This window comes from Melopsittacus undulatus, chromosome 4, assembly GCF_012275295.1.
Source record: "Melopsittacus undulatus isolate bMelUnd1 chromosome 4, bMelUnd1.mat.Z, whole genome shotgun sequence".
NCBI classification, from domain to species: Eukaryota; Metazoa; Chordata; class Aves; order Psittaciformes; family Psittaculidae; genus Melopsittacus; species Melopsittacus undulatus.
Genome location: NC_047530.1, coordinates 80,910,632 through 80,925,905, shown reverse-complemented (window position 1 = coordinate 80,925,905; position 15,274 = coordinate 80,910,632). Strand labels below are relative to the sequence as shown.

General features: G+C 36.0%; 1 protein-coding gene across 1 annotated transcript in view; it reads right to left on the bottom strand.

The window, feature by feature from the left end:
- The window catches only part of DPP10 (dipeptidyl peptidase like 10), a 234,834-nt gene that overhangs the window by 38,892 nt on the left and 180,668 nt on the right, over positions 1 to 15,274 (bottom strand). The window contains exons 8-10 of the mRNA XM_005154047.3: positions 12,721 to 12,841; positions 8,203 to 8,357; positions 5,413 to 5,510 (exon numbers count right to left, since the gene is read on the bottom strand). Of these exons, the coding sequence (XP_005154104.1) occupies positions 5,413 to 5,510; positions 8,203 to 8,357; positions 12,721 to 12,841 (374 nt within the window). The remainder of the gene's footprint in view (positions 1 to 5,412; positions 5,511 to 8,202; positions 8,358 to 12,720; positions 12,842 to 15,274) is intronic.

Here is a 15,274-nt window from a genome sequence, read left to right as displayed (position 1 = left end):
ATTTTTATTATCTCAATTGATAGACAGTTCTATGGAGGTAGTTTAACAGTTTGCTAATACATTTATCATCATTCAAGAATGTCCAGCATGTCTTGTTTCACTTGTAAGTTTGGGGATGTTCATGACTAGAAAGATACATATGTGTACCTTGCTGGCTGTGATTGTAAGAGCTTAGCAAAGTCAACAGGGACAGTAAACTGAATAAAGGAAAGGGATTTACACTGCATTACACTGGAAGCATAGTTACAATCATAATTGAATTTGAACATTAAATACTGAGATTTGAAATGGACTAACATTATAGGAAAACAACTCACAATATTAAGAACCTGCTCAAAGAAGTCAAACTTTGCAACTTCATACCAATCACTATAATGAAGAAATCTGCTCTAACTTTGAATCAATGAGCTGATTATGAAATAAATCTGCTCATAAGAATAGCTGAAAGACATTTAACATTTATGTCAATGGAAAAAGGAACCTTACTTTGGTTGATAGTTTTAATAGATTTGGATTTTGATAAAAAATGCAACAGGGTTCATCTAAAGAAAGCCGACCTATTATGCTCTACTAGTTTACTGGCAGGTTGTTATCTAAGAAGCTAAACAACAGAAACTTGGCACATGCATAATGCTTTAGAATATTTACTATGTTTTTAAATTATTTATATTGTTGTGTATTGAAAAGCATATGATAATTTACAGATACTAACAGAAAATGTAATTCTCAGAAATGTGTATGGAAAAAAACACAAATTGAGACATGACAGTTGGACTTGATCTTGAAAGTCTTTTCCAACCTATTTGATTTAATGATTCTAGTTGATTCTATGACCTACAAGGTAGGCACAGTTTGTTATTATTTTGGTATACTACACAACTTTATCTATGCATACATTAATGGATGAACTGCAGTTTTCTTCTTTGACTAAGCCACAAGTATTTGGCTAGAAGTAGATTTTCTAGCTCCCCTCCCTATTAGAGGGGAGTTCGTGGGCAGCATCACAGTCAGGCTAACATGCTCTGCTCCCCATTTCCTCACAACCATAGGACCTGGCCACAAGCACCTTGGTAGCCAGCTGATGAACTGATTTTTCCCCTTGAACCAGATTGGTATGGGTGATGCTCTGCCTTTATGGGTGATGACAGAGCAACCTCCTTTAGTCTGTTGGCCACACTCCTCCTAGAGTGGTCCAGCCTAGGTGAGAAAAAGCATTCACTTTTTGTCCCCTATTCAGCCCCAAGCACAGCTGCCTTGGCAGGATGGTTGGGCAGGCTGCTAGGTCCCAGCCCCAGCTGACCAGAAGCTTGTCCTGGCAAAGGAGCAGAGCTTGCATTTCTTTCCATTGAACAGGGCAGGGAGTAATCAATAAATTCCTTGGCATTGTGTGTGAAAGCTTCAATAAAGTATGTGAATATATTTTCATCCTGTAGGCTGAATAGATTACAGTCATTTGCTATACGGTATGATAATAAATTAATCCTTTATATTAACCTTGCGAGGTAGCGATTAGTATTGAGAAGTTACATAAGAGGGAAGGGGCAGAAGCTTGGAAGAAGAGAACAGACATAGCATAAGGAAAGGTGAAAGTAAATCCTAGTTTTCTTAATACCAAATTGCACCCCCCTCCCTCCATTTCCAGTTAGAATCAAATAAACTTTATATTCCAAAGCGAGGCTCAGATAAATCAGCTGCCAGAGGTATAAAACTAAACTTTCTAGATTCAAGAGGTGATCTCAAACTAGAAGTACATATATAACCAAATGATTCTGATGATTTGGATAATAAAAAAAATGGTGAAGCTTGCAAGAGCATTATCTGAATTTATGCAAACTCAATTTCTTAAGTGCTTCCAGTTCCATTACAAAAAAATAGTTAAAATCCTTACAATAATCCAAATTTTTAGTTAATGTCAGAAGGGTCTTACTGTGCATTTCAGTTTCTTTAAAAGCAGACATATATGAAATGAGAATGTGGACGTCTAGCATTTTTTTTCCAAGCATTTAAATGCTATTTGAAAAAGTAAGAAAAAGTGCTGACTTATTTTCTTATAGTGCATTTTAGAACTACTTGGTCAGCAGCATCTGGGAATAGTGCAGAGTCAATGCAGCCTGCTCACTATGGTTGAGAATGGGGAAAGCAAAAAGTGGATGACCCTCACACTGAGACTTTCAAGAGCTGGTACGTTGTTCTAGAAGAAAAAATCTTTTCATCATGTATGGAACACAGCTCTAATAACAAAACTGTATCTTCTTTCACGTGTTATTTCACTTCTTCTCTGTCTGTGTTAGAGATTTCCACCTTGGAAGGAAATAATTTTTTTTTTGACATGTCTAAATGCAAGCATGGGGTTTGAAAAATCAGCCTACAGAATTTCTTAATATGATATTAATACCTTATATCTAAATATCACCAGTTACAAGAAGTCTTCAGGTGTCCTAAGGCACAGCGGTTTGAACTGACAACTTGTACACCATATTGCTTTTTTTAAGGTTTGCAGCAGGAAGCATTAGCTTTCCAATTGGAATTTCAGCAGCTAGCAGTGAACTAATAAACTTATTTTATCTTACATGTATATTTGCTTTCTGTGACTAATGAGAAGAAAATCCTGCAGTACAAAATCATGTTTACCACTGAAGGAAACAGAATATAGTTGTACACATAGAATGGAAACACCAAGTTTTTGGAAATTATTTCAAAATTAAAACAATTGAACAGAAACCAACCATATGTTCAAAAGGAAGACTGACAGCCTTTCTGTGGCATTAACAATAGTAGAAGGTAAATTTTTCCATATATTAAAACTTTCAGGAGTAAATTTATACATGTTATTGCTATCTTTATATTAGAATAACCTGAACAAGACTTGGGAAATACTACCAAGCACTTTTACAGAGTCACTGCAAGAAGTAAATGAAGGCAGAACATACAATTTACTCAATTTTACAACAAGTTCCCAGATGCCCTAAAAATCAGAGAAAAGCTGGGGAGAGTGGAGAATCTGAATGCTACTTTCGATGGCTAAAAGTAACAGAAGCCCCCTTCCCTATCTATTTGTGTGGTTTTTCTGTGTAGGAGCGAATCTTTCCCATAACAGCAGCTGGTTATGACTTGCACAATTTGTATTTCTGAATGTTTCTGCTCTGAAAGATCCATATAACTATATCTCATGGTGTCCCATACCACTTAGTTCTGAAAGACTCCCATGACCTATTTACTAAATGACTTCATAATGAATAGATTAGAAAGGTACAGAAAAAAAAATTGACCATTAAAAGCTACTACTTTTATTAAAAAAGTTAATACTTGAAAGCAAAAATTCCCAGCCACCACAAATTCCACAGATTTCCACTCTGGAAAGGCCTTTTAAAAACTCTTTCTTCATACCTGTATATATATTGATATATGGAGATACATATGGATTGATGACCAGTGTGATGACTGACTGCTGCTGAAATCCAGAGTCAGAATGCAAGATTTACAGTATACTTGGCTCAAAACTATACGATTTTACTAAATTTTGCAGCACAGACATTTTAACTTAATAGCTAAAATTAAGACGAAACTAACTTTTTTTCCTAGGTACAAATAGTTTCACTCAGTCTTCTGATAGAGTAGCAATATACAATTTTAAACGTGACTATTATTTCTATTAAACAGCAACAATGTCTTCATTAAGGACTCAAAAATCTGGCAAAGATACCTGTTAAGGCTCACAAAAGAAATTCCAGAAATTGAGCTACTGCTACCCCACAGCTTCAAGATGCAGTATTCATAATTAGATTCCACTTTTGTTTTCAGTCTACTGGGGAGGAAGAATGAATCTGAAAAATCTAGAAGGACTCAATCTGAAAAATCTAGAGTGAAACCATAACATCTGAAAAACATTTTCAAGGTTTTGTTTTTTTTTTCTTAGGGATTTACACATTTCTCCTTTAATGTCTTTGTACTTTCTGACATTCAAATGACAATTTTAATTATGTTTAAGAGAGTGAGATGTTAATCATGATGGCAAGGAATCTCTTTCAGATCTTATACTGCTACTTAAATTAATGAAGGGTTAGCAAGTAGTGGGAGAGTTTATTACGGCTTTCAGTAGTGGTCCAGCAACAGAAAAAAAATAGTTCAAAAAAGTGGAACTCATTAGGAATAACTCCTTTGACTAACACAGTCAGTGAGCATTACAGTTGACACAAATAATTGCAAGGCAAAATTCACTATTAAATTATTCCAGCACTAAATTAGGGTACCTCAATTTGTGCAGACGAGAGCTACACAAGCTTGAAATTGGTTGCAATGGTTGTAAATCAGTGCTCACTGTTAACATCCTGACTGGGGAACAATGACAATAAAGTCTTTTGGGGTTTGTAGGAACTGCAAAACCAAAAGTGGTTTGTTTTTGTTTTTCATCTTTATGCATGCCAATCCTTTTTCATGCCATTCTCCACCTGAAAAAGCCCTGAGTGAAGTGGCACTTCCCTGGCTGTCAGACTGCAGTTACATCTGCACTGTAGTAACTGTTGTTATTATTACTATTACCTTTATTATGTAACACTTTAGAAGATCATTAGTATATGCACTGAAACTACAATAGGAATTTAATCAAGATCACTGCAACACACATGGGAAAGGATAAAAATTTCTTTGCTCTTTAACAAAAGTTTCACGGCACCTCAAGCAAGGACAGGTAATTGGGAGCTTAGCTTAAGGTAGTAACTTTAGCAGGAAAGTCACCAGTTGCAGCCAGACCTTATAACTTCAGCTTCCAGGTCAAAGTGACTATTAAATTAGCTCAGCAGTTCTGAAGCAGTTTGTCCTGAAAAACACAGCACTGTCCTTCTTAGTGTGTGATGTACTCTTATGTGATCTGGTGGCATTGCCTCTCAGCTGTCACCTCACTGCATCTATCTGCTGTGATGAGAAATGACATTTTCTGTAACCTATGGGATTTGAAAAGTTCAAAACAATTCTCTCTAAATGACGGAACACCCTGATTATGTGTTCTGTGCATTAGTAAGACACTTCTATGCTCTGCAGTCTAATATCAGAAACTGAAAGAATAAAGCTGGCACACAGCAAGGGAATTCTGGGAGTGACTGCAATGACCTCAGAAGCAGCAGAGTGTTCAGCTCCTTGATCGTAGCTTACAATTCCTAATTTCATACATTTCAAGTAAATTGGAGCTTCTCGGGACATTGATTATCAGCAGATCCTAGATCCCTGTGATTTTTAAGAGCAGCATGAATCCAGTAGAGCTGTATTTTATGTTATTATCATTATGTTCAGCCACAGGGACAGGGATCAAGTGCATTCCAGCCAAAGATAAGTGTTGTGCTGATGTAAAAAGGCAATTAGCCTAAGAGACAGTCAGGTTAAATTAAACATGAATTTCAAAACAATGAAATTATATACCTTGATTTAAAGCTGTCAGGTGGCATCAGTTCCAGTGTATGTGCTGGTCCATACAGATTAACTACAAACAGCTTTACTGTTGGGTTTGTTTGACCTGCCTTTGAAAAAAGAAAAATAATAGGAGCTTTAGAAGCACTGAATCAGTGACAGCTAAATAGACTCACTCGTTCAGCAGCTTTATCATACTGAGAAATTATTAAAATTTTAAAATCTTAAATTTTAAAAATTAATTTCACAGACATATGAATTACACAAATAAAAGTATGAAGCATTAATTGAATAATGCTCTCACTGCCCTTTACTTTCCATGACCTTCCTGTGCAGAGCAAGTGACCAATGCTAGGAGTGGCTTGGCCTCTTTCAGTAAAGTCAGCTGCAAAAAGTCAGTTCCTAAACCAGCAGTTAAATACAACCTCCAGCAAAGTCTTTTCCAGACACTATTGTTCCTTCTTCTAAAAGCTGCACTACCTATATCTGGGGTAGCATTCCTCCTCTTCCTTCTCTTTCTTTACAATTTTCTCCTGGACTTCCTTCCTTGGTTTGCTTAGCTGGAAATCTGTATTTTTTGGGTCTGTTTAGGACTCAGCTGCTTTGGCAGGACAGCTCTAAGAGAGACAAAATGCTTCTTTTTTTCTAAAGGGGAATAAAATGACAGTTTGATATATATCTACTGGGACGAGGCTGACAAATCCTGAGGATCTACAGGGAGGAAGGATTTATCCTTCTTCCTGTAACTTGGCTTGTTTCTGAGTCATGTTCCTAAGATGAAAAGAAAGAACTGGCCATAGAAAGGAAGGCTCTGCAGGGCTGCAAGGAGATGCTGTAAGTCCTACATCGCTGTCCAAACCATATCACATCTAAGCTTCTTTTTCATGTAAGTCACAGGAGTCATCCAACAAACACTATACACTGTATTTGGGATACAGAGAATGAAAAGCAAGTCTCTCAGTGGGCTTGACTCCTGTTTAATAGTGGGAGGGCAAGGTAAAAACCTGCCAGCCTGGGCTGGTCCTCCATGCAGGGCTGTACTGCCCCAACATACTGTCTCTGCTACGAATATCTGTGGCTACAAATATCTGTAGTTCAATGCAATTCAATACTAGGTCTCTACAGCTGGGGAGGTGCTGGGGTCAGTGGGGTGAACACTGAGCTCTCCTTAAGCCTGCAGTGGACATGGGCAGCTGAATGTGGTTTTTCTATCTGAGCAGAAAACTCTCACATCCACATCTCTCCTTCAACAGCAAACAGCCTCAACTCCTCTACCACTCTGGGCCTCCTCATGACAATTTAAATAGCACAAATTTTGTATAATTCTCACATATGTTCAGTAGTGCAAGAACTCTTTACATTGAAATATTACTTTGTTCTCTAGCTGTGTAACAGAATTTAAACTTCCCTTTTCATATTTTTTAATACAGTGTGCATTAGGCATGTACACAGATACACATGTTCCAGTATCCACAATTGCCTGTGGGTTTCCTTTAATTTTTAAATCATAAATATAATTTTCTCTAAAGTTTTCATTCTATGATAACATTTTTTTCATCTCTTTTGCTATACCACAAGCTTCATTACCAATTAATGATGTTTAATGGTAGCTAAATCAGCATTAAATTGAGACATTAAAAAAAGATAATGTTTTTTTCATTAATGAGATTACTGAAGTACTATTATGTATCACTTTTATGCTGAACTGCTAATGAAATGGAATTACTCATTTCTTGTTTACAAAGCTGACTTTTAAAAGTATTCCTTATTTTTTTCCTTGCTGTCATTCAAGCCTTTTGACAAAGCAAGTATATAAACCACCTCTGAAAATATTACTTAATTATTTTAGAGTACTATTTAATAGCAAAATACATTAAATCACACATAATATTATTTCATAGTACTTGGTACAGTCTAACTGTCCACCCATCAAAAATAAAGGGTCATCACTAAACAAACAGTACAAGGAATAGGGTAACATTAATATTTTCTAAAGCTCTAAATGAACTTCCCTCAAAATGTCACAGGAGTACCACATACATGGACCTATATATCCTACATATCCTATCAGAAACGAACTCAGACACTTCGAAATTGCACGCAAGTGGTGGATAAATTGGTAAGCTGGAATATAATACCAGTGCTGGAGCTCAGCACAAAAAGGACAGCTAGAGAATCACCTAATTGGGAAACCCCCAAAAAATTAATAATTTCAGACATTATCCCTGTCTGGGCTGTTCTTTAACTTTCCAACTTGAATCTAAACCTCCTCCTCTAGATCTTCTGAAACTCGGTGACAGTTCTAATATTTCCCCCTTCCCTCCCTCCTCTTCCTGATTATGATGACCAGGAAAAGATTTTACTGTGGCTTATCTTATTCAAGGTCAGTCTGTCACATTTATTAATAACAGCATCATTTCCTGAGATCTGGAATTCCATATCTGGATTACATTAGTGAAATGGAACATGCTGCATGTATGACTCCAGTGCAGTTGTGAAAGCATCTTTTTTTTTGTGCAGTCCTTCAAACATACTACCCTTCTCTCAGAAGTGGTGAATTGATTTTACCAAGCTGCACCAATGATGAAATTACTATGAATTACTTTATCTGCTGTTCCCTCACCCAGTTTATTTCCAGCAAAAGGTGTTACAGTCTGCAAAAAAAAAAAAAAAGGTATTTCCTGAAAAGCAACATAAATAAAATTAGTCTCTGTTGCTGTCTAGAAACACTGCTTCCATGTGATTGAATATTATCACTGAACAACAAAGGGGAGGTAAGTACTACAATTATATTCATCTTACCTTAGGATACGGATACTGCTTTCCTTTTGGATACAGACCACCAGTAAATTGGGGAATAACCATGTTTGGTACCAAAGAGTCATTTATGGTCAGAAATGCCAGTCTTTCACCATCTGGAGACCACCAGTGGGCAATGTGAGAATGAAGAAGTTCCTCTGCAAAATCAGATTTCCTTAGGATCCATAAAAACAACTACCACATAGTTTCCACCTCATTCAGTTGGCACTGATTTGTTCTTTCTGTGCCCACTTCAAATGCATCTGTTGTAATTTCATTAATTCCACATTATCCTGGGTTGAATGTTTGGATAACAAGGTGTATTGAAAAGCCAAACTTTAAACATTTTCCTCAAATGAATACTTCTATTGACATCAATAAATCATTTAAATGTGAAAGATGATTTTAACTGCCATATGCTTAGTTCTATTGCATTCCATCAGATGTGTTTAATTAGTTTTTAAATTATTTGCACCATTTTAATAGGAAAGTATTTTTAGGATTTTTTTTTCTTTTAATAAAAACCTTTAGCGTACATGATTTCTCTGAGCTGTGGCACCTGGCAACACGTGGATCCTCACAAAGTGATACATCTTTGTAATCATTCCTGAACTATAATATTTTGCCTTTTTTGTCTCAGTTTAATACTCAATTTTAATTCTTAGAAAAGTCACTTTCTACAACATAACTTTTTTTGAAAATCCAAACAAAACTTCTTAGTCAAATTTTACTTGATTTCCAAATTAAAATAATCCTCAAAAATGTTATGCAATGTTTTATTACATTTATTTCATTGTATTTCGTATTCAAAAGAAACAAACCAGAAATAACCATAGAAGCAGCACCTAAACTGGAATCTCAGTAAAACAGCTCCAGACCAATTCCAAATTCACCTTGCACAGGTCTTCTGCCTTCCATTTATGAAAAGACTTGGAGTTTTTTCCATTATGTATTTGATATGTTGACTCATTTGCTGAGTATTTTGTATTTAACTTTGAACAATCTGGCTGCAGAACTAATTAACAATATATATTAAGGGGAAGAACGGCCTGACTATATATCTAATAAAGACCCTACCTACAAAACTACTTAAAGTGTCAATGAAGACACTTCAAGATGCTAATCAGATCCTAAAAGTTCTGAAGCGGCTTAATAGTTTGTATTATCTCAAATTAGGTGCAATGAAGCTGGGACCTATATTCAAAGTCACATATTCTGGGCCATGCTTCTCTTCCTGGCTGGTTAAATAAAACCTTTTACACAAGACAACAGCAGAGAATGAATGGTGAATATCAGATAGCAAAAATCACAGTTCTGTTTGTTTGAAAATATTACTGTTTGCATTCAAACGAGGTTATTCACACAGAGAAAACATGATTCCCAAATGCTTTGTAATGTAAAATGCTAATAACGAATTTATGCAAATGATAAAAGTAAACAAGTGAGGTCAAAAGAAGAAACAGTTTCCAGTTCAATGGAAAATCTCTTAACTTCATCTGGACAATATTCAGCATTCTCAGATTCTGATGCTATTAAAACCACTACTGACAGCAGAGGACTGCTCTAAGATAACCAATGGTTAATGGGAAAGAAGCAGTACATTGATTTATGCCTGCAGACATGGACTGTGGTTCTCCAATGTGTAAAGACAGAATTCCCTTTTATACTTATTTTCATTACGTGTATTGTGGAGAAGAGCCCACTGCTTGCCTGCATCCTTGGCAACCCAAAGAGTTCTCCATAAGCCAGGAAATGCAATGGCTGTTTGGGCTCAGGATGAAGAAACTTGGAGAGGAAGGCTTTAGGATATGCACTACGAGAAACGACTGGAGATGCGTATCACTTCCCACACCATTTCGGAAACTTTCTAGTTCCAGAATAGACAACTTTTACTTTTCCTTCTCAAGACAAGGGTATGGGTATAACTGTAGAGACAGGAAACAAGAACAAACTGGGGTGGTAACTGACAAGGAGGTATAAGATATTTGGATGAATTTACCTGGCTTCCTTTTCAAAAAAAAGGAGAAGCAGGTGCACGACCTTTTTGAAAATCAGCCAGGTATGAGACTTACGTATCCATACATTTACAGTAAAAATAAATCACCAACAGCATATATGAACACATCTGTGTTTTGTTGTCAGCTAAAGAAGTCCTGTGAAGCTTTAAAGTTTTTCAGTCCTCAAATATTCATTAATAAAATGTGTCTGCAGGAACAATGGACACACACGGGGAAGCAGGAACATACCCTCAGACAAGCACCATTGCCACTTCTGTGCTAGTGGCACTTGTTCTTTCCAAGTTACTATTCTCTTTTTTTTATCATCATGAGATATTTACAGCTTAAAGGAACAATCATTTGTTTTATCAACAGTTTTGTTGATCTTTAAAACAAAGATACAAAAAATCCACATAATACTCTTTCAGATACTGAGATAAATAGGTAAGCTAACATATAAATTAAAAAAGCATTCTGGCATGTTTCAAATAAAAGAGATTAGTTTTGTTTCTTTTTAGTTCTTAAAGGTAGCTCTCATGAACAGAGGTCCAAATCATACTAACTGTCCCAAATTTCTTCCATTAAAATATGTCTTAAACTTCTAACTTTATAATTCTTAGATGTACTACTCCATCCCTCCCAAACAGCTCAAATAAAATGCCTGGTAAATACCAGTAATATATCAGTTGCATTAGGTAATATCAGTTGCATTAGGTAACCTTTTGTGGTCCCTTCCAGCTTAAATTATCCTATGATATCCTTATGATCTTTAGCAGACTTTTAAAGAATCTTGTGTTACATTTTGTTCTGTGCACTAGGGCTGTATAATAATCCTTCATTATATGTTAACTGCAGGGCCACGCTGCACCCAGCTCTACCCCAGTCTTCTCTTGAAACACAAACTTCCCTCTTCCAAACAGGTGTCCTCAAAATGCTTGCAGAAATGAAGCCAGAATTGGCTTGTTTTATCTGTGACTGTGACTTTTATTAATTTCACTTTATTTCAGCAAAAACTGGATATACTGTATCAACTTTAGTGAGCTATATATGCTTACATTCTTCAATTTGCTTGCAGTCATATGAGGTTTGAAGAATATGGAATGCATATAAAAGTATTCTATTCCAAAGACATCCTTTGCCCTTAAGTTTTGAAATATGCTGCTACATTAAAGCAGTGCAAAACATCATTAAAAACCTTGGAAATGGGTAACTATCACACACACACATTTATATGGCAATGGGATGTAAACTATCATTCTAATTGCAGAGTTTACTTGATCAGAGATCTTATGAATTCATGATGTGTTCTATCTGTTACTAACTAGTGAAATGCCCAAGTGGTATGAATTTCCAAGGGCTACACTTAAGTTCCTTACTTTGTGATGTAACACCATTCCTAAAAACCACTCTGCCCTGCAAAACTCTACATATGAGAAGTTACGTACTTCAAGTAAAGGAATATTTAACACTGAGCTATTTACCTATAAAATTAATGAGTCCCATAGAAAATAACTGAAATGTGTATTGATTTTAAGCTCCTGTACCAAGATGGATAATCTACTTCTTCTTTTTTTTTTTTCACTTATTATTATGTTAAAAGCAGAGAAACATTCTGTGGTACTATGCTGAAGATGGCTTCTGAAGCCAGATGATATCACAGATTGAGTTTTCCACTCCATTTTGGCACTGCTTGCAAGCAACAGCAAGTTTTCCAAGAGGCTAGTCCAGGCTGATGTAAGCAAAAGTAGCAGCCACTGTTGAGGTAACAATATGACACTTTTAGACCTTGTCAAAATCCTCAGATTGGATTGAAACATGTTCTTAAAAGTCAAGCATGATACTGACTGGCTTGAGGGGCTGGAGTCTCTTGTGAGTCATGCTAACACACAGCACACTAACCACCACAGAGGCTGAAGAAAACAAAATGATAAAGAAGGGAGGCACCAGGCAGCATCATCTTTGGCCACTTTTTGCTGTGTATCCTCCTAAACCGATTCTGCTTCTATGCTTGAATTCTGTAACTTCTTCTATTAGAATGTTTTAACTGTAAACAGATCAGCACTGCTGTTCAGACAGGCAACAGACTGACTCCTTTCCCTCTTCACTTGTGTTGTAAACCCTGAACAGCTCTGAAGGTATGAATGGAGTTATTCTAAACAAGCAAAACACACAGGATGTTTAGTTTTATTTGAATCCCTCTATTTGAAATGCTAGCCCCACTGAAGTTGGCAGTAAAATCCCACATCAAGATTTCACTACTACAGCATTTTTACATACCACCTAGTGTTCATAATCCATTTGATATATTTGGGTTGAAATTCCTTTTTCTGAGAAAATACTGTTACATGCAAAACAATAGTCAATAAAAAATATGAACACATACAATCTTGAAAGAAAATGAGAAGGCAAAGTAGCAAAAAACCAACCTTAGACAGCATTTTCTGAAATTAATAGATTTGTGCTGTTTGCTCTATATAAGAATCTCTCATCTGTTTTAATAAACAGATATATTTGTCCGGCTTACCTTCGTATAACCAGTCTGCAATTCCATTAAAAATAATTCCTTCTTTTCCTGAAGATGTCAGGCGCAATGAGCTACTCTTTACATCAGGCTGGTAGTAGATGTTATTTTCAAAAATATAAATCTGGATGTGGCAAGAAGGATGGAGAGAAAAAAGAACATTTTGGCAGATATAAATGAATGTTCAGCAATGAATAATTTCCTCAGGCTCAGAACAGTGTACTGAATAATTCAGTATAAGTTTTCACCAACAGTGGCTTCACATTTACTTTTATTATCAATTTGGACAAACTAGAGCACACTTTTATTACTTATGCCAAGGCAAATTCTTTGAGATTGTATTACCTGTTGAAATGTTTCTATATACTGTAAGAAATATTATTACATTCCTCAGAATCATACAGGAAACAAGTTTTATAACAGTTGGATAAATAAATTTTCCGTTAATTCCATTCTATCTAATAAAATAATATTTTTCTAGCAGTGAAATTAGACACACTTCTGCAAGTACATACGGCACAGTACATACATCATAAATGTAAGTTACAGCTTTGAGGGTGGTGAGGCAGTGGAACAGGTTGCCCAAAGGTATGGTAAATGTTCCATCCCTGGCAGTGTTCAAGGCCAGACTGGACAGAGCTGCTGGTGACATGGTCTAGGGAGAGACATCCCTGCCCATGGCAGGGGACTTGGAACTAGATGATCTTAAAGTCCTTCCCATCCCTAACCTATGCTATGATTCTAGCATTCTAACAATTCTATGATTTCATATCATGATGTGAGAGCATACTGGAAAAGCAAAAATAAACAGCAGATCCCTGTTAACTCTTCTCAGCTTGCTAACTCTATTTCTGGCTCTGACACAAACATTTTACCTCAAGTGTGCTATATGGATTCCTTCTATTTTCAAGTCTAGACTCCTCTTCCTTTTTCTGTAAATAACAGACTAGACAGACAACCCTTTCCTCCTTCTCTGCCACTTCTCAGCCTTATCTGTTTTTTTTTTTTTTTCTTGCTTGCTTTGTTGCAAAGGACTTCAGGTTCTCTTATTTCCAGAGACTGAGCTTCAGGCTCCATGACAAAGTCAATAAAAGAAAGATAAAGGCCAAAAAAAACACAACAAACTATGGCCCCGGAGGGATGGTAAAAAGGGCAGGAGACAAATACAGTGATGATGAGGAAGGTTTATGACATGGAAATTCTTACGTACTCAGCTGTATGTCACGACACGCTGACTATCTGCCTTTATAAGCCAGGAGACCTTTAAGCACTTCACTGCAGCACAATTTAGGTACAAGCTTGTCCCTGACTTCTTCATTGTCCCTATCTTTCCCAGCCCTGGTTAATAAGAAAAAAACATTTGAGATACTAACAAGCCAAAAGCTACAGATGGGTATAAAAAAGGAGAGCTACTCACATTTCCTCTAACAGTACTCTTCATCCTTTTTGTCTACTCCTACATTCCTCATTTTCCTGAGTTGTCAATGCCTCGTATTTCAGCTACAATAATCTCAGAGTTGTAGGTTTTTTCTTTATTTTTTTTGTTAACAATGGCCACGTGTGTGCTTGCACAGTTTAACAATAGAATCAAACTAGTGTCACTATTACGCACCATCTTGATTCACACTAAGAAAATTCATCTAACAGCACTAGAGAACAACACACAACAGAAATTTTTGTTACATTATTACCTCAATGTACACTGATGTATGGAGTCCCTGAGACTGCTAACATGCAATAAATATATTTCCAACCAAGACCTTTTAAAAATCCTAGTCATTTATCATTCTCACACTTCTATGATAATCAACTTAAGAGAAAATACTAACCAGAAGGCAAATTATTATTACCACTATTGCTTCTGATTGTTTCTAAATTACCATCTGAAATAGATTTCCCAATGAGTCCCCAAACTAATGGCATTTCTTAATTTTTAACAGTAGACACTTCAAATGTCTGCTCCAGAATTCAATAAAACTACTTTTTTTTCATACCATGAGCAATACAAAGATTTTAGCCATAACTGGAAATCAGGGGTGACTTGGAACACAATTCTTTATGGTCAGAAATTCAAGATTCAGCAGTAAGCTCAAAACTGAAGAAAAATAGTTCATCCAGTCTGAATAATACAACAAGTACCAACCAGTACTTGTGTTTACAGTTATATCAATAATATTTGATACACTGAGAATTTATGGGAAGCTGATGTATTCTACAGCATTAACACCAGAAGAAAACAAGGATTAGAGAACATTGGACATATCAAGCTTTTAAAAAATATCAACAAACACTTATTGTAATATATATTTACACAGGAAAAATGTACATTTTTTTTCTAAGGTAAAATAAATAAATACAATTAATAAAAAAAGGCATGGTTAATTGATGAATCAAGAAATACAAAATAATTTAGCCAAGTAATTGTTAATTAAGTAAGCTAAAAACATTTCTAACAGACTACAGGTGAGAAACACTCTATTGCCTGCTGCTTAGCAAGGAGCGACATCTTACATATGACAATCTTTCCTTATAAGGCCAGGCTAGATGGACACTTGGG